Source organism: Didymella exigua, assembly GCF_010094145.1.
Source record: "Didymella exigua CBS 183.55 unplaced genomic scaffold M421scaffold_2, whole genome shotgun sequence".
Classification (NCBI taxonomy): Eukaryota; Fungi; Ascomycota; class Dothideomycetes; order Pleosporales; family Didymellaceae; genus Didymella; species Didymella exigua.
This window is the reverse complement of record NW_022984776.1, coordinates 1012272-1031012: the sequence shown is the minus strand read 5'-3', so window position 1 is coordinate 1031012 and position 18741 is coordinate 1012272. Positions and strand designations below refer to the sequence as shown.

Here is an 18741-nt window from a genome sequence, read left to right as displayed (position 1 = left end):
TAGCTGCTTTTCAGATTTTCTATTGGCAATGTCAATCCAATTTACAGGGATCCACTCCTATGAAACCGGATTGGAGCGAACGTGCCATCGCGACCAAGCTGGTACGACCATCGCCAAAACACTGCCATACAATTTGGAAGCGGTGTGCAAGGCGCGTCGGGTCATAGACAACAAGTAAAACCTAAGTTCAAAGAATCGCACGATCTGCAATTCCTACCATCTGCGAATCCTACGTCTGCGAATGGAGGGGAGCAGTACCAGTAGCAAGACATTGCAGCGGTTCGTCTGCGGGCGAAAGCAAACCTAGCCAGATTCGGATCTTCGGTCTACGGAAAGAGCAGATCAGTGCGTGCATGCCGCGGCGATCCGTCTGTGCTGGTCGAGCGCTGCACCTCGAAAAGCAGAATTCTTGATCCCGAGCCAGGCTGGCAGTGTGCTTTTTCTCTTGACGCAGGTAAAGCCATCATATATGCGTGATCGCTGTCAAGATGTGCAGTTTCATTGCGAGGATGTTAAACGGTCTAATTCAGGAGGGCGATTTATGCTGCCCCCGGGACTCTTATGCAGCGGGTCGCCTGTCAGCCCTACGCGAATTAGAAAGTTGCCGTACCTAATTGGCGCGAAGTTAATAATTCGCGTGTCACTCTTACAATACCGCGACTCTGTCAGCCCTCCACCGCGCGTACGCGCAATCATGCATCAAGCAGAGTGATTACAGCGCGTTATGCATGGGTGCGCTGGCGCGTTGCATGCCACTCAGCTTGTTTTGGTCCCCCTTGGGCATGGCCATTGAGGATAACCGTTGTCAATTCGCGTCGCTGCTCCCTTCTTGTCTCATCGCTACTCGAGTAATTGGACAGCAGCCTTTCCTTTTCCACCATAGCCTCACTCCCGGCGCTCATCGCAAGAACGTAGTCTGGCCGATGGCTGACATCGGGAGGACTGCAATTTCGTAAAGCCTCCAAAGACTGACCGTTACCACTCCTATAATGGGATGACCCCTCAACAGCGCGCCGTTTGATAGCCGCCATTCCGCAAAAGACCTTCAAGATTCATCTCGTTAGACTTCAGCCCGGGTCAGTGCTTTTCGTCTCTTGATTTTCCCGGCACCAATTGCTGATCTCTTGTCGAGGGCGTTCTAATGCCCTTTATGGCTGCAGGCACCCTGGTGCCTTCCCACTCTTTGCTGCAATCCTTCTGCACCTCAACACCACGTCGACTTGACTGGTTGCGTGTTTGCACCGACTCACCCTCATTCGTTCCTTGACCCGCAGGCTCAGCAGTACTTGTCTTTGCCCACCCTCTTTTCCACACTCATTTAAACTAGTCCTCACCTTCGTCCTTCGTTTCTTGCTACGCACGTGTCACGTCTCCAGCTCAACGTCCCATTCACTATTGCGCCTGCCACTTTCAGATCGCAACTACCACCATAATACTAATTCGATGGCCATTGCTACCCCATATTAACCACGCCGACACCACATTTCGCCATGCGCTCCTACCGCTTCCTCCTCGTGTGCATCGCCTTGGTCTTGTGTCTCCACTCAGTCACAGCTGTACCTCAGTCTGCAGTCCGCCGTCAAGATGACAGCTCTTCGGACCGGTCGCAGACTCCTGCAATTACTGCATCCTCGCGCTCATCAGCTTCAGTAACCTCATCTGACGCAACTACCTCAGTATCCGAGAGCGGGCGGGCCTCTTCCACTCCAGCTCCGTCAACGACTACAGCAGAGGCAAGCACTTCCATGCAGATCCCGGCCACCGCGTCGACCGCACCTCAGTCCGCAGAGTCCACCGGTCAGTCACTATCCCACGTTCTAGGTGTAACCAATTAACATCTGCAGAAGTGAATCCAGGAAACCCTCTGCCCTTCCAACCCAGCTTAACGCCAGCCATGGGTATCAGTGGTATCGTCTTATTGCTGTCGGGTCTGGCATTCGCCGTTATTGGCATCAAGAACAAATGGTAGGTGCAGATGCCCCGGTCCGTCAACGTCTCTGACATCGAACAGGGTATACGTCTTTGGCTCAGCTGCATACTTGACCGCACTAGCTGTTACTGTCTTGATTGTCTACCTCATGAGCCCTCCTGTCTCCAATAGTGTCCAGGGAGCTTTCTTAGTTGCCGCTTTCTTCACCGGTGTCATATTTGGCGCCGTCTCACTTGTATTCTCAGACGTTACTGAGGGCTTCGGATGCCTGCTCGGCGGTTTCTGTGTGAGCATGTGGTTCTTGTGCCTCAAGTCGGGCGGCCTGATCACTTCAGTAACCGGCCGCGCAATCTTCATTGGATGCATGAGCGCTGGTGCATACTGCCTGTCTTTCAGTCACCACACCCGCACTTACGGTCTCATTGCATCGATCGCTTTCTCGGGTGCGACTGCTACCATACTTGGAGTTGATTGTTTCAGTCGTGCGGGCCTTAAGGAGTTCTGGCTGTATCTATGGGGTAAGTTCCATCTGTGGCGTCATGGAATCGAGCTGACATGAAAAGCCGTCAACGACAACATCTTCCCATTGAACACCAACACTTACCCTGTCACTAAAAACATCAAAGCTGAGCTTGCAGGAGTCGTAATCATCGCCGTACTTGGCGTCGTCTCGCAGCTACGTGTCTGGAATCTTGTGAAGGAGCATCGCGAGAAAAGCGCCGCTCAGCAGCTGGAGAAGCAGCAAGACAAGGAAAGGGAAGATGAGGCACTGGGGCGTCAGATCGAAGACAGCTTTCAGCAAGAGCGCGCACAGTGGGAGGCAGCCTACGGCGACAAGAGCGTGCAGGAGTCCAGCGCTTCATCGTCTATCCTAAGCCCGAAGCACTCGACTAGTGTCCGAGAAAAAGATGTCTTCGCCACGGATAGTCTGGAGCTCGTCAATATGCAGAAGAGCGGCGTCATGCGCTCCCCCAACCCGGATACCCCGGCCGGCACCACCGTTACCGTCGGTGTTCTCAAGGACGACATTCAACAGCTTGACGCGCAAGGCAACCCGATCACATACAACAACGTTGGATCAGTGACGGGCTCTGATGGAGATCGCAAGGACCTGCCTGCCCCACCGGAATCTCTACTTGCAGATAATGTAACAAAAGGCACCAGCCTTGGTCCATCTTCAGTGCCACCACCTCCGGCAGTCATCCCACTTCCATTTAAGGTGCCAGAGGAGGATGATGCAGAGAGTGAGACAGGCGACAACTCCTCGGTCTCGGCTGTTGCCGAAACCGAGAACATTTCCTTGAATGAACGTAGGCCCATGTCCAAGCGCATATCGGACATGTCAAAACTACGACAAGCATCGGGCCAAAGGAACTCTCGTGCTATATCTGAGTCGCAGGAAGACTTGATCAATGTACCACACATGGAGGACGATCGCGCATCATCAATTGTTGCTACCTTGGACGACGAATATGATGATGTTTCTCTACGCCAGCTCTCGCCACCCCAGTCACCAATTGGTACGGAACACGATGTTACTCGTGTTGGATCACCAGTCGCTTCTTTCAAGAGGAATAAGTCTGTACATGAGGATGAGGCACTAGCTCCAATCGATACTGAAGCTTATGAGTCAAGCCCGACTATCGAGGAAGCAACGACCGACGCGCCAACAAGGCCGACGATACGCCAGTCTCTCACCAGCAGCACAGATCCCAAGCCAACTGAAGCGGATACAAAGCGCTCTCTTCGTCGCAATTCACGCTTCCGAGCTGATACCCTCATCTCCAGCGCCAAGGGCAATAGTGAGGGTGAGCAGTCCAGGTTCAGCAGTGAGAAAGCTCCATCACACGGTTCACAGACTGAACGCGAGCCAATCCACGTCGGAAGCCTTAAGGAAAATACTCTTCCTCCTAGGTTTTCGAAAGTGGCCTTGTCATACCGCACCAATGAGTGGGCGAAGCACCTCGAGACCGCAGAACTGCCTGAGCTAGACGAACTACATGTGCCCTCGTCACCTGGAGCAGCTCTCGACCATATTTCAGCAGAAGCGCCAGCACCCGTCAGCGATGAGATAGCAGGTCCCTTGGGCGGAAGTCACCGGATGTCGAAGCGAATGTCTACGGAGAGCAGCAGCAAGCCTGGCCTGAACCGATCAACTTCGACTTCGCAGCAATCGATAATTGAGCAGCAGCCTTTATCTCGGTCGCCATCTGTCCTCTCTCCGCGGGTCCTGTCACGATCAAACTCAGGAACTCAACTCGATGCTCTGTCACCACTTCCCACCAACACATTGATGGGCCAGCGCGAGAGCCTGATGCGCAGCCGTGTGACGTCACGCTCGTTCTCCCCCCTCCCATGCACAGGACAGACATTGCTGGAGCAGAACGAACAGGACGATTTGACGCTTGCACAGAGGCGGCAGCTACTCAAGCAGGCGCCCACCTCACCACTGCTGCAACAACAGTCTCCCCTTGGGTCTCCTCGCCGACCGCCTCCATCTACCGCGCAGAAGTGGCAGAAGAAGGGTTGGGTGGGACAAGGTGTTGCTTCAGGATTCGACTCTCATCAGCCTCAGCGTACACCCAGCTCACAGTCGAACCGCAAGAGGGAAGACTTGTACGCAGACTGGAGGGAGAACATGCGGGAGGTCACACCACCACAGACTGTTTCGTATATCGCCGAGCAGCAACGTGCAGCCCTTCTCAGCGAGCGACGACAGAAGGAGGTGGAGCGACAGCAACGCGAAGCGATCCAGCAACAACGAGCATCGATGATGGACAATATGATGCGAAGCGGGCAGATGCTCGATGCGCACCGAGAGGCCATGCGCAAGATGCAAGCCAATGCCAACAAGAGAGCAGCGTAGATTTATTGATTCCCCGCATAGTCATATTCTCGTACATAGATTTCCGAGTATCGGCTCCACAGCCACGGCGGCGAAGACATGAATGGGTATGACGGATGTATAAACGGGCAATGTATTGTGGAGTTGATGTGGAGCTATGTGGAATGAGGATAGTCTGAAGCAGCACGACGACGTTCTTTTTCGACGAGTACACAGTTAGCCCTACTGCCGATCTAAGGCAGATCGATAGCCTAGCTATGGATGCAATAATATCTAGTGCCATGTGCGCGAAGGCTCGTGAGTCGTGATTAGTGACCCAGGTCCACTTGTGAAGGATGATGCAGTGCCATGCACAGTGGTATGCGGCTCAGCAGCAGCAGCAAGCCTTGCGCCATGCGTCGTTGCGATTGGACGGAATGGCACTGCGAGGATGCACATCTGTGCGCGGGGAAGATGGTGACAGGCGGAGGGCAGTGGAAAAGGGGGTTAGGGGCAGCTGGATTCACGCAAATACGGACGAACACTTCCCGAAATAGTAGAGATTGGAGGCTCGATGGGTCCGGCACAGCGGATGGTTACGATGGTGGGAGGGTGGGCAAGTGCGAGGCGTCGGTGGTGGAGCAGGCCAGCCGTGGATTTGGTGCAAGAAGCATGCGTGCTGCTTTTGCGACTGAGGTTGGCGTGCACGTCAGATCAGAAGGTCGAGCGAGGTGTGGCAGCGTTCTTGCCTGCAGTTACTCGTGGACGAGTCTCAGAGCGTGTGCTTGTCGGCTGCTTTTCTGCTTCACGCCCAGGGAGAGCTTGCTTCTTTCCTCATGCCACGGAATCAAGTGCTCGCCGAGGCAGGCTGGTCTGGGATGAGGCGGCGGCGCAACTTTCAGCGTGGCTAGATAGAGCAAGGGACGCGCGCAGCACAGGCGAGGCAGCAGGTCCGTTCCTGACTAGAGCTGGGCTACCACACAGGCTCGACGTCACCGTTGGGAGGCGAGGACAACGGGATGAGCAGTGGCACGAGAGATTTCAGCAGATGCAGCCCTGGATATGCAGGGCAGCCAATTGTCTGGGGATGGAGACGACATGGGCTGGCTGCCCTCAGGATCCCTGCCGCGCTCATGCTGGCTCATGCCGTGCATACTCTCCACGGGCCTTTGCAGGCCGGGGATCGAGGAACAGGGCTTCCTGTGCCCAGTTTACGAATGGTGGACTAGGTGCACTGCAGGCGTCAGTACAAGAGATTGCGGTGCCCACGGCGCGCAGTCTCGCAGCGGATGAACTGAACTGAGTTGAACTGAACTGAACTGAGTTGAACTGAACTGACCGAACCGAACTGAACTGACCGAACCGACCTGAGCTGACCGAACCGACCTGAACTACCTGCTCGACTATTCTCTGGACGCGTCGAACTACGGTACGAACTGACTGCTACGAATACTGACTTTGGCCTCCAAACTCTGCTCCGTCGGCCCCCCGTCTCTGGCGCAGCTGCCGCGACTCACTGTGAGACAAGAGCGACTGAGCGGACACGGCCGAGCAGTCGTGCGAGACACACAACCTCAGCCTCGCACCCACTGGACTGGACGACGTCGCCGGACTCCTGCACCGCATTCCTGCACTTGCAGCAGAGCGCCGACGACTGCTGCCACCCGGCCTGCCGACTGCAGTGGTGGTGTTCCTCGCCCGCCGCTAATCCCGTCGCATCTGGCTGTCGCTGTCGGCCTGTCCGGACCACTGCCGCTCATGCAGCGCGCACGGGTCGCTTTGCTTTCTCCAACCTCGCACCCGCACCTCCAGTCACGATTACTTCACGCAGCCCCCCACCTGCGACGGCGCCGCCTGCTGCGACCGCGACTGAAACCCCGCCGCCCCAACGCTGGTCGCTCACGAATCGCATCTTCAGCCTCAGCCTGCGCGGCGTTTACCCTGCGCCGAGTGCGAGCGCCGGTCCGCCGAGAAGACCTGGCCGCCTGTGGAATCCGGAGAATAGCTCTCCACGCGCACGGCCCGCTGCCAGTCGTCTGCAGCAGCAGCAGCAGCACCAGGACCACCACCACCACCACCACCACCAGCTCTCGCACCACCACCACCACCCGCCCAACGTCCCCCTCGAGCGCCCTCGCTCCGAGCGCGACGAGTACCCGCTCCTGACCCTCCCGCAGCGCCACCAGAGCCGCCAGAGCCCTGCCTCGAGCTCACTGCTTGTCGAGCGTCCCACCGCCGGCGACGACATCAACCGCAGCGGGCGCACCAGCATCGGCCTGCCGCGCGACCAGGCCCGCGCACGCACCAGCCTGCAGCACGACGACCAGTCTCGCCCGCCGACCCCCGGGCCCTCCATGTCGGTTGCATACGATGCACCGCCGCCCAGCGCCCCGCAGCACGCAGCCACTCTCGACGTAGAAGCCGGCAAGCGCGCGCCACCGCAGAGCCAGGCTGGCAGAGCGAGCCTGCCGGACAGCGCACGGACGAGTCTGAGCAGGAGTCGCAGCAACAGGACACACGGCGACGGCGACGATGCATCTGAGTTTCCCTGGGGGCCCTCGCATCCCTGCTTCCCGCACCCGAACCCGCATGTCCCGCTCGACAGCGACCTGTACGACGCGACCAAGATCATCCGCATCAAGCGTGACTGGATGGTCAAAGGAGACCTGGCCCCAACCTTCGCCAACCTGTACCCCGAGATCCTGGACCCGTTGATCAACGAAGACGAGTTTAGAGAGTTGGTCAAGAAGATCAACGACTCGCTTCTGGCAGCATTCGACCCCTTCACCTTCCGTGCCTGGCTCGACTCTGTCATGGGTGTAGCGACCTTCTGGCTGTGGGACGACGTAGGCATGTCGGGCGTGAAGAGGCAGCTGAACGAGCTAGAGAGCTGGATAGACCAGTGGAACAGGGAAGTGGGCGAGAAAGAGGCGGTCAAGATCATCCCGTTGCGGCGGACGGGCTACCTCACAGTACGACTCCGATGCTAATCGAAAGAACATTGTACTGACTACTCCTGTAGCTCGATATCCAGATCCCAGATCCCCATCTCGGCCCAGACAATGGTACAGCATCTAGACCGGACACACGAGAAGTCGAGTTCGGACACGAAGTCCGCCAGAAGCACGAAGACTTTGAGAGTTACACCATCCCCACGCCCACATTGCAGGTCAACTCCATGCCGCCCGCTATCCAGACCCAGTCGTAGTACACTCCGGACTCTGAGCGAAGCAGGCGGTATTCTGAGGCCTGATATTTCTGTTGTATTTTTGCTGCATCATGGTCACGATTAGACTACACATTCGCCTCGCGGCATTAATGTTTTTTTCACGTTCACGTTTCTGGCGGTTGTGCGTTGCATCAGAGTCGATACCCAGACACCAGTGTGTCTAGCATGTATGCGTTGCTTGTAGTATGCTTAGCGTATGTCCAATCCATCACGCTTTTCTCCCCTGGAGTACCGATTTGCCTTGAGCTTTGCTGGAGAAGCAGTATGTGGGCCTTCTGGATGCACAGGAGCCTATACTTGTCGCTTTGAACATCCACCGAGGGCCAGTATGACGTGCCAGCTTGAGAGTCTATTTGGGCTGCGTACGATACGTGAGAGCACAATATTACTCATAAAGCTGTTCAGTCACCAATGAGTCTCTCTCAATGTAGTTGCTCTCGTATGCACTCTGGCAGCCACTATTCGCGAGTCCCACTCTTCGTCCCCACAATGCTAACAACGTCCTCGTCCGCAACCAGATGACTCAGCCCCACCCTCTGCGGCATATGCTTCGCGCTCGCGCCCCAGACCAGCGCATACTTGAACGTCTCCTTGATAGTCCTGTGAATCTGGTCGCAGACATCCTCAATCGAGCTGCCGCGCCGCACAATCAGCGCCTCGCTGAAGTCCGGATCAATGCCCCGCTTCTTCGTGTAGATGCGCATCAGCTGCAGCTCCTCCCAGCACCGGTCGACGACATCCTGCAGCCCGAGATCCAGCTCGCACGACATGATGACCGTGTGCGGCTCGCGCGCCAGCTGGTCCAGGTGCGGCAGGCTGATGGCGTCGATTTTGTTGTACACGTACAGGCACTTGATATACTTGCGGTGGTTGATCATGATGATGTCGATGAAGTCGTCGATAGTGGCGTGTTCGTCGCGGATCAGCACTTCGGCGTTGAGCATCTTGTAGTCCTTGAGGACCTGGTAGATGAGCTTCTCGTCCAGGCCGCCCTTGGGAGGACTTTGGAAGTTGATCTTCATCCCGCCGGCTTTCTTGGGCTTGAGGTAGATGTTGCTGTCGACGACTTAGTGGGGACGTGTGCTGGGCTTTGCATGACGGGTGCTTACGGTGGTTCCTTGTTCAGTCGGATACCGACTGCGTGCAGTTCGGCCTCGAGCAATGCCCTCTGCTCGGCTTTCTTTGTGGCATCGAGAATCATGAGAATGAGATCACTTGTCTTTGCTGCGCTGATGACCTGACGTCCGCGGCCCTTGCCTTCGGCGGCACCTTCGATAATACCAGGGAGATCGAGAACCTGGATCTCGGCACCGCCATACTCGAGTACACCGGGGATAGCAGTCAAGGTAGTGAAGGCATATGACGCTGCCTCGGACTTGGTTTTGGTCACCCGAGATAGGAAGGTTGACTTTCCGACCGATGGAAAGCCGACGAGTGCTATACGGGCATCACCAGCTTTTGATACGTCGAAACCAGTTCCGGCGGCACCACCTGCGCCTGGGCCAGGCTCAAGCAGCTGAGCACGGAGACGAGCAAGCTTTCTGGAATATGTCAGTCTTGAGAAATTGTGTCTGTGGGATCGATGTGTACCCTTTCAATAGACCGAGATGGTATTCTGAGTGGTGGTATTAGCACGTGATATTGTCCGGTTGTAAAAGGGCGAGTCGCAAGATCGCATACCTGTGGCCTTATTCTCTATCATGGGTTAGCCTCATCCAACACTACTTTGATATCTCGACCTACTTTGCGTCCTCTTCATCTCATCCTCAATCCTAGCGGGGCGTCAGGCTTGGCATCAAAACTTTTGGAGGGGCTGCGTACTCCTTGATCTTCTCTGTGATGTTCACCATCTTGACGGTATTGCCCTCAGATCTTCGGTCTATCAAGGGAGAGACTGGGGTAAGAGCGGTTCCGGGAAGCTGTGCGGCAGCTTTATCAGGCGCCGAAAGTCGTGATACAGAGCCTTGGTGTTTCTCAAGCTCCCGCCACAGCGGATCCAGTCTAGCGCGATTATGTAGCCTCCCGCTTAGCGAGACGCCTCGATCCATGACGACAGTTGTTCTACAGAGGGATGAGCGCCACTGCATGCTTGTTTTCGTTTGGATTTCTCGCGTGTTTCCTTTCTCAAGTTTTCCGGCGTTTGTTCACATGTTCTGTTCACCCTTTCGTTGAGCATGGAGTTCGTATTGGGCTCTGAGCCCTGGCCGCACTCTCACCATGACCTAATCCAGCATTACTATCAAAAATACGACGCGCAAATAGCATCGGGCGAGTTTGATCCGTTTGTTTATCCCTACGGAGCTTACGGAGCATTCCTGGTTATTCTCTTTCTATGCATACCTCACCACGACCGCCCATGGTTGAGAAAATGTCGTTATTTAATTTGGGGTGTATTGCTCTGGTTCGCAACATACAGCATCAGGTATCAAAGAGCTAGGGCTATGGCACCAGCACTAGGCCTTGGACTTGTACACGCATGGAGTGTTGTCTACCTCGCCGCACTTCTCGTGTTTAACGATGCTCAGACGGACTTCCAACGTATCGAAAGAACAGAAGGGCAATTTGGCAGCGACCGAGCCCCACAGCAAGCGAAGACAGACGCAGCAGAAGAAACCACAGACCAGAACGGCCATATCACTCAGAATTCCAAAGCCGGTCCTCGTGACCGTCACGGCGAATTCGCATGGCAGCCCTACCCACTGTCACCCTTCATTGAGCGCCTCGATTGGGTATGCGACCTGTTCTGCAACTTCCGCGGCGCAGGCTGGAACTGGCGCACCTCCGCGCTCCCCCCACCTCCCAAATGGGTACAAGAACAACTGCACCGTAACTCCGGCGACGTGCCAAAGCACACCTCTCGCGTGCACGCTGGCCAAGTAACAACCTATCCCGACCGGCGCTCACTGCTCATCTCCAACGCCAAGACCCTCGCAAAAGGCTACCTCGTCCTCGACGCGCTCAAAACCATCATGATGCACGACCCCTACTTCTGGGGAATCCTCTCGCGCAACCCACCATCTTACCTCCCCTTCAGCCTCCTCACGCAGCCGTGGATGATCAACACCTACCGTCTGTTCCTCAGCATGATCGCCGTGAAATACGCCTTACAAACAATCTTCTCTCTTGCACCGCTCGTCTTCGTAGGGATCTTCGGGTCCTACATCGGTGCGCGGTCCGAACCGTGGATATACCCTGAGACATGGGGTTCGTTTACGATCGTGCTTGACCAAGGGCTTGCCGGGTGGTGGAGCAGCTGGTGGCACCAGACGTTCCGGTTTGCATTTGAGCAACCGAGTGTAAGGATTTGCGAGTACTTTGGCATGGATAGGAGGAGTGTGCCGGCGAAGGCGATTCAGTTGCTCACCGCATTTGGGCTGAGTGGGGTGCTGCATGCGTGTGGCACGTATACGGCGGCGGGGCCGACGCATCCAGTGAAGAACTCGTTTGCGTTCTTTATGCTGCAGGCGTTTGGCATATTTTTTGAGGTAGTCATCTCGTCTGTTTTGCGAAAGACGGGGACGCAGAAGTATGTGCCGCAGTGGGCGATGCGGATGTGGACGTTCATCTACGTACACGTGTGGTTCTTCAACACCGCACATCTGCTCTGCGACGACTTCGCATTGGGTGGCGTCTGGCTCTTCGAGCCGATCCCTATCTCGTTGTTCCGAGGGCTAGGCTTTGGGGCTGCGAAGGAAGATGATTGGTGGTGCTGGGCAGGACAAGTCGTCAGATGGCACACTGGGAAACACTGGTGGCAAAGTGGCCTTGCGTTTTGAGCATATAAATATGTTTCGGTGTAGCACAGGGTTGGCGTAACAGAAAGAGATGATCCACGAATTTCAACTTCATACAGTTTCTTATGCGAATGTCAGTCAGAATCGTCATACTTCGTCACTGCAACTATATTGTTGCGGCAAACGTAGCCGCTGTATATCGATGGAAAACTGCGCTGAGTTGCTTGCTAGCTAGGAGGCGACCATATATACATGCCATGAGACGTGCCAGTCCAAGGTATTCAACAGAGGTGACGATCAAGGCCTGTCGGACCGACTTGCACCGCAACATATATGAATGTACTGTGCGTCGTGCCTGGTTGATACGGACAGCAGTGAAACTCCTGCTACAATCACAAGTGGCGACCTGAACTATCAAGCTTTTGTCGAATGATGGGATAAATGAAAGGCGCAAAGCCTTTTCAGCTTTGGTAGTCGCCTCACGGCGACCAGACGTTTGTGTGGTGGCCTGTGCGACCGTAGCCCATGCCATTAAGCCAATGCCACTCTGTGGAACTGTCTATGTATACTGCAGTATGCCTGAAGTCCTCATCTAGTGGCCCTTTTTAGTCTCCACCTCGGGCTCGTAGTTACTATCATCTTTGCCTTCTACTTCCTCGACTATCTTGTCGACAGCCTTGGCTTGCTTCTCCCACTCGCTCTGGCACATTTGACCTCCTTCTGAAACAGCTCATCGTTAGGCTTCCTGTAGCTGCCGCCCATACGGTTCCAGAGCGTAGTGAACTGGCCGTAGTTGTAGTTGAAGTACAAGTGATGCATGATCTGGCAAGCGGCACCGTTGATGATAGGTGAGTCGTGTGCGTACTCTCCGTCGTGGATGAGACCAAAATGAAGAGCACGACGTATGCGAATTCCTGGAGAGGAAAGAGGAAAGAGAAGGCGTGGTAGGACAGACCCTGTGCGTAGCCGTCCATGGGATGGGAATCGTGCGAGGCGAAAGTTGTAGGCATAATCCACTTGTGGTGAGGCTTGTGCAGCGCCTTGTATACGCTCTTGTGATCGAGACTGCGGTGTATCCAGTAGATTCAGAAGTCAGTGAAGAAAACAAAAGATAAGAACTGCAGCCAGTTGTACCAGGCGCTAGGACAGTCCTCTGTTGTTTCGTAGAGCTTGGAGAAGCCGCGCACTTCAGCCAAGAGCCATGGCGCAGTGAAGATGGTCATGATGGAAACGGCAATGTTGGCCTGCTTCATCTCGAGCTTGATCTGGTTCTTGAGGTACCTTTGGTGGGCGAAGGTCGCTTTGCCGAAGACGAAGAAGTAGGAAGAGGACGCGAAGACATAGTAGATGAGAACACCGAACAGCCAGTGTTGAGTCAGTGATGTGCACAATGCTGCCATAGTGGAATTAGTTACCATGTAATAAAATACAGTGTCAACAACTGTCTGCACCAATCGTTGCGAGATCATGCGCTCTCATATGCAGCTTGCGAGGTCTGTATTGAGAAGTAGTTCGATGCCGGCTCATATTGCCATGTTGCTGCGGGTAGAGCGAAGCTGGTGGACTCTTCCCCTATGCTCGAGGAGATTGCATTGGCGGCGAGAGGGCCACTAAACCCATTCAGAAGGCTTGAGTATATATGGTCTAAGACAAACGTGTCTGCGACCTCGAAGACGATATCCATGGCTGTTGCGGCCGTGGAGAGTCAGCCTGACGGCCCAGGGTCGCGGTAGGTAGTCAGGTACGAAAGCAACGCGATTCGTGATGTTTGGGAGAGAATGTAAGACCTGACAGAGGCACCAACGTCACTGCTGGCTGGAAATGCAACGGGAAAGAACGATGGTGTCGATTGACGCAAAAGAACGACAGTCGGACAAGACAAGAGGGAAGGCAATGCGCCCTCTTTCAGGCCGCAAGACAAACGAGGTGTTTCGCTTTCTTGATCTTCCAACAGAGCTTCGACTGATGGTCTATGAGTACCTTCCGGCCACTGCTATCACCCGTACCGCAATTGAGTACGCGCCATTCCCAAAATCATGGTTGCGGAGGCTGCAGCTCCAATTGTTCACTATCTGGTCGCCACTGAACATCCTGCGCACCTGTCGGCTGATTCACAGAGACGAGTAAGCTCCTTCAGGCCGTCACAATGTTCCTGTGGGGAATGGAAAGTATGTCGAGCGTTGGAGAAGATGTATGCGCAGTCTCGTCTCATCGCCTGCGTGTTCGGTACCAGTGCGATCTCAATGACCCCCGGTCTAAGTGCATCTCGAGATGCCATCGGTGCTGTGTCGAAAAGTCTTAGCGGAAACGAACCAGCTGGTAAAAAATGGGTCGAACACGCCCAACGATCTTACTCAACGTGGCCCCGGAGTGAAACATTCGAGATCGACATGGCGGCAAAAGTCGACACCAGTGAATTACGCAAGATGCAATCTCTCAAGAGTGGAAACGTTAAATAGCTCCGCGTATGTCGACTTTTGTTCCAGAACCTCGTTCGGTATACTTGGACGACCACGAACGGCAAGGTCCAAATGAATGTTGCCATTCTTGCCAAGGATCTTGATTTTGAGGCCTACAAGAAGCTATCTGCTGCTTTGGAACATTGGTTCATCGGTCGTCGTGGAATCCAGAACTTCGTTATGGATGAAGAAGAGTGGAAAGAGCATGGGGCGTTTGATGGGGTGTTGGGACGGCAAGACACATTCCCTGTAAGATGCTGCAAGGGATGCTACCAGCTGGTACGACATCTGATCTGGGCGCCTGTATAGCCTGGATAATGTGTCTTATTACCAACTCATTGATTTCTATTGCCCCCCTTGGCTTTTTCCTATTCTCATCTCATATCTCTGTCTGTTCATTGCGCATCGTCGAAACGGCTGCGACTACACACCACTATATTTACGTGTGCCCTGAACTTCATGCATCCACAACTGATCTTGCATGAAGATATTACCGACGACACTGCGCTCGACAACGGCCTAAGAGCTGCCTGCTTGTGCTCTGCAGCGTTTCCAATCTACATCTCGTAGCTTACAACATCCTTTCGGCCTAAACTCAACTGTACGAGTTGCCCAACAAACGATCTAAGATGTACAGATACACTCATCAAGTCAGTTCCTGAACTAGAAGATAGTTCAAAGGACGAGGCCTGATGCAAATACGATTACTGTGGAACTTGCTTCTGTATTGGAGGCGCCTCGCACCAGATGGATCTCTTTTGAAAGTGGAGACTGGTCAGCCTGAACTCGAGTCGCGCGGCGTGACGTCACCCATGGGATTCTTGCAACACATCATGACTTTCGCATGTCAATCTTTGTGGGGGATTGCCAGGAAGTTTCTAGGTCGTTCTCAGCGTCGAATTCGTCGGAGTTCAGACTTCAGGTCTAGAACGAGGCATGCGCCCAGTGGCGCTTTTGAACCCTCGGTCCGACACCAATGGCCACCAGCCCCGGTCTTGAAGGGGGGCAACAAATGTTGTTGTCCTTCGCAGATGTTGTCCTTCGCAGAAATGAATAATTTTCTGTGAGAAACGCGCAGGTTGCGCATTTGCCTAACCGTCGAAGTCTATGTTCGAACGGGGTTGTTTCTCCTGAGCATGACAGAGACTGCCCGTGTCGATCCCCCGAAAATGGCCGAGTGGCAGCCTCGAAAGCTCTGGACCCTTTTAATAAATCATTCTAACGGCGCAGTATCGCCGGCACATTGTCGCACAAGCCTAACTGGCTGGGGAGAACAACCGCCAATCCACTCTCGTTAGAGAAAGAGCGTGCCCTCGATGTCTACCAGGCCGTGAGCGCTCTGCTTCCACACTCATCTTGCCAGAATGGCAAATTGCTCGACGACCTCCTCGATTACGAGTCGCCCATACGAAGGATTTCCTCAAAGAACTGGCGACGATCGTGCACGAGCGCGAGAGTTGTACAAGTACTTTTCGCCCCCCAAGGGCCCCGAACCTTTAGACACCGTCTTGACAGCACATGCACAACTTGCAGCATGGCGGCTACACGCAGAGCGCGCAATGATCTCGCTGATCGACGAAGAGACGCAATATTTTGTCGCCGAAAGTACGAAGACAGTCCAACTGGACAACGCTGAAAAGTATGAAGACCCTGAGGATGCGATTTGGGCTGGCGTAGGTGCACCCTCTGTCAACTTACAATCTTTGTTGCAAGTAACAGCACGACTGATATCTTGTCCAGTGTGTCAGAGTCCCAAAAGCAGGCCGACTCTGTGAACACACTATCGCAACACCGCCGCCACCTGAAGGCGGTGTGGCATGTTTCGAGGTTCGCGACCTGAGCCAGGACGCTCGCTTCAACCAACTCAGCTTTATAGCCGGACCACCACATTTCAGATACTATGCCGGAGTGCCTTTGCGCACAAACAGAGGTATCAACATAGGGTCGATCTACATCTTGGACTCCAAAACAAGACCGGCACTCACGCCCAGCGAGAAAGACTTTCTCGGTGTAATGGCAGATAACGTGATTCAACATCTCGAAATGAGTAGGGATAAGAAGGATCGCCAGCGTACGTTCAGGATGAACGAGTGCTTGTCAGCATATGTCGATCCGGTTTCTAAGGATACAGAGCATATACGGCGTTACAGTGATCACGGCGAATCGACCGACCCAGACTCAGATGCAGATTCTAGACGGACCGCCGATGGTACCGCACGTATCGAAGTGATCACGCGGGCCGCAGAACTGATGTGTGAAGCAATGGACATCAGAGAAGGCGGCGGTGGTGTGCTCTTTCTTGACACAGCATTGGCGACCACCCCATTAAGGGAGATTGATCAGTCATTTGAGCATGCAGTCTCTCAGGACTTAACATGGCAGAAACACCCGCAAAGTAGTCAGGATAGCAACGGATCTGCAACGGCAACCAGACACCCAACGCGACCCTCAAGCCCGGAAGTGCGGAAGAAACGCAGTGGCATCACCGAGGTTCTTGCACATACGTATCACTCCGTTGACAGACCACCGGACCAGCCTGTGTTCGAGCCTTTTGCGCCTGAGGAGCTCCTGAAGCTTGTAAAGCGGTATCCGAGAGGAAGGATGTTCACGTTTGATCAACAAGGCCAGGAGCTCTCTGACTCGTCAGAGAACGAAAGTCTGCACAATGGCCGACCGCGATCAAAGCGACGACGACAAAGATCGACCGCAGATTCTACCAATCTCCGCGCCCACTTTCCGGGAGCTCGGCAGATAATGTTCACGCCAATATGGGATTCGACAACCGATCGATCAGCCGCCTGCTTCATCTATAACTGTTCAGAGTATCGCAACTTCTCGCACCAACTGGAGTTTCTTCATTGCGTAACGTTCAATAATTGCGTCGACACAGAGCTCCTGAGGCTAGCGAATTTGAAAGCAAGCGAACAGAAGAATGACTTCATTGGCTCGATTTCCCACGAATTGCGATCGCCACTCCATGGAATCCTGGCCTCCTGCGAATTCCTGCAAGACACGCATTGTACATCATCCCAACAGTCCTTGGTCAACACTGCAGAGAGTTGCGCAAGAACGCTTCTCGATACCGTCAACATGGTTCTGGATTACAGCAAGATCAACGCTTTCGAAAAAAACAAGGCTGGCAATGGCATCCCTGCTCTTACAAACGATGAACAAGTGCGGCCACCAGATGGTCTTCAAACGAACTTAAGTGCGCACCGCAACATCGACCTTGCTGTGCTGACCGAGGAGGTCGTCGAAGGTGTCGCATCCGGTCACGCCTTCAATGATCACCAAAACCGAGCAGTGCATGAGGAAACCGGAGACACTGTATCTCACAGCATTGTCTCGAGCAGAGTGCAGTTGCCTGCTCTCTGCAGGCCGGATGTGGAGCTCATTGTCGAAATTCAGGAACAGGACTGGACGTACTGGTGCGAGCCCGGATCGATGCGACGTATTGTGATGAACTTGGTTGGAAACTCACTCAAGTACACAAAAGTCGGATTTGTTCATGTTAAGCTCGAGACGCAGAAGGCGGAGAAGGGTGCCACTGAACTTGCGATCCTGACCGTCAGAGACTCTGGTCAGGGTATGTCACCTGCGTACCTGCGAGACAAGCTCTTCACACCGTTCGCCCAGGAGTCGAATCAAGCGCCTGGTATCGGACTCGGACTCTCGTTAGTCAAGTCCATTGTCAGCACTCTCGGAGGCCACATTGACCTCGAATCTACAGTTGGTGTCGGTACCAAGGCTACTGTCAAGATCCCGTTGATCAGGAAGCAGGCTTCCGAATCGAAGGTCAATGGGGCCCTGAAGTCAAACCTCTCCATGACCACTAACGGCATCATTAAAGCTGAGGGTAGTACACCGACAGTCGTGACTCAAACCAGCGGCAAGTCACTTGCGATCTATTGGCCCCGAGATCCAGAGACGACAAGCATCAGACAAGAAGCATCTCGGCTGCTGCACGGCAGTCTGACAAAGTATCTGAACGCATCTCCGGGCATTAATGTTAGCCAATGGCAGAAAAACTTTTCCTTTGACATCGTTGTGGTGGAGGAACCACGTCTTGATGATTTATTCCTGGACGCACCGCAACTCTCGATGCGTGACTGCGAAACAGTAGTGCTCGTGCTCCGTGGCGCCGGCCCAATGAAAAAGTCGAAACACGGAAACAACGAGAACATTGAAGACGTTCGTTATCCCATCGGGCCACAGAAACTTGCTCGAGCACTTCAAGTTTGCTTGAACCGCTTGCGAGCTGACACTCTGTGTTCTTTAGAACACGGCATCGCAGAAGACACAGGGAAGGCAGCGATTGCCAGCATCACAGCCGCTGCTCAAGACCTCGATATTTCTGATACCGATCAGAAAAGCAATCAGATTACAGCAGTCGTTCAGAAAAGCCTACAGCGTTCAACGGAATCAGCCGACCCCATCACCACGAGTGCGGTGATCAGTACAAATGCTTTGGCGCCTGTGCCTGCGACGACAGCGCCACCCAGGACACCCGAACTTTCATACACAACTCTGAAGGTTCTTCCAGCAACAACTCCAGCAAAGACACC

At 54.2% G+C, this 18741-nt stretch overlaps 6 protein-coding genes across 6 annotated transcripts; 4 read left to right on the top strand and 2 right to left on the bottom strand.

The window, feature by feature from the left end:
* Positions 1-1490: 1490 nt before the first annotated feature.
* Positions 1491-4796, top strand: M421DRAFT_52812 (uncharacterized protein; the record flags this gene model as incomplete). The annotated part of the gene is made up of 4 exons (XM_033595054.1): positions 1491-1797; positions 1845-1965; positions 2012-2448; positions 2494-4796. 4 exons carry the CDS (start codon positions 1491-1493, stop codon positions 4794-4796), a joined length of 3168 nt encoding a protein of 1055 aa, XP_033453799.1.
* Positions 4797-6568: 1772 nt separating this feature from the next.
* M421DRAFT_52764 (uncharacterized protein) lies at positions 6569-7962 on the top strand (the record flags this gene model as incomplete). Its single annotated transcript, XM_033595048.1, has 2 exons — positions 6569-7726; positions 7777-7962. Coding segments are annotated over 2 exons (1344 nt in total), but the record flags the coding sequence as incomplete, so codon positions are not given.
* Positions 7963-8441: 479 nt separating this feature from the next.
* M421DRAFT_97672 (P-loop containing nucleoside triphosphate hydrolase protein) lies at positions 8442-9833 on the bottom strand (the record flags this gene model as incomplete). Its single annotated transcript, XM_033598525.1, has 5 exons — positions 8442-9039; positions 9093-9524; positions 9660-9678; positions 9727-9755; positions 9805-9833. 5 exons carry the CDS (start codon positions 9831-9833, stop codon positions 8442-8444), a joined length of 1107 nt encoding a protein of 368 aa, XP_033453797.1.
* A 226-nt stretch (positions 9834-10059) lies between these two features.
* On the top strand, positions 10060-11844 carry M421DRAFT_415889 (uncharacterized protein). The gene has a single exon (XM_033590869.1). It carries the CDS (start codon positions 10158-10160, stop codon positions 11757-11759), a length of 1602 nt encoding a protein of 533 aa, XP_033453796.1. The 5' UTR covers positions 10060-10157; the 3' UTR covers positions 11760-11844.
* Positions 11845-12377: 533 nt separating this feature from the next.
* M421DRAFT_88732 (uncharacterized protein) lies at positions 12378-13117 on the bottom strand (the record flags this gene model as incomplete). Its single annotated transcript, XM_033597694.1, has 2 exons — positions 12378-12782; positions 12905-13117. 2 exons carry the CDS (start codon positions 13115-13117, stop codon positions 12378-12380), a joined length of 618 nt encoding a protein of 205 aa, XP_033453795.1.
* Positions 13118-15540: 2423 nt separating this feature from the next.
* Positions 15541-17950, top strand: M421DRAFT_52569 (uncharacterized protein; the record flags this gene model as incomplete). The annotated part of the gene is made up of 2 exons (XM_033595030.1): positions 15541-15849; positions 15917-17950. Coding segments are annotated over 2 exons (2343 nt in total), but the record flags the coding sequence as incomplete, so codon positions are not given.
* Positions 17951-18741: the final 791 nt, after the last annotated feature.

Coding starts and splice junctions, on each gene's coding strand:
- M421DRAFT_415889 (XM_033590869.1), top strand. CDS start 10,158: ATGGAGTTCGTATTGGGCTCTGAGCCCTGGCCGCACTCTCACCATGAC.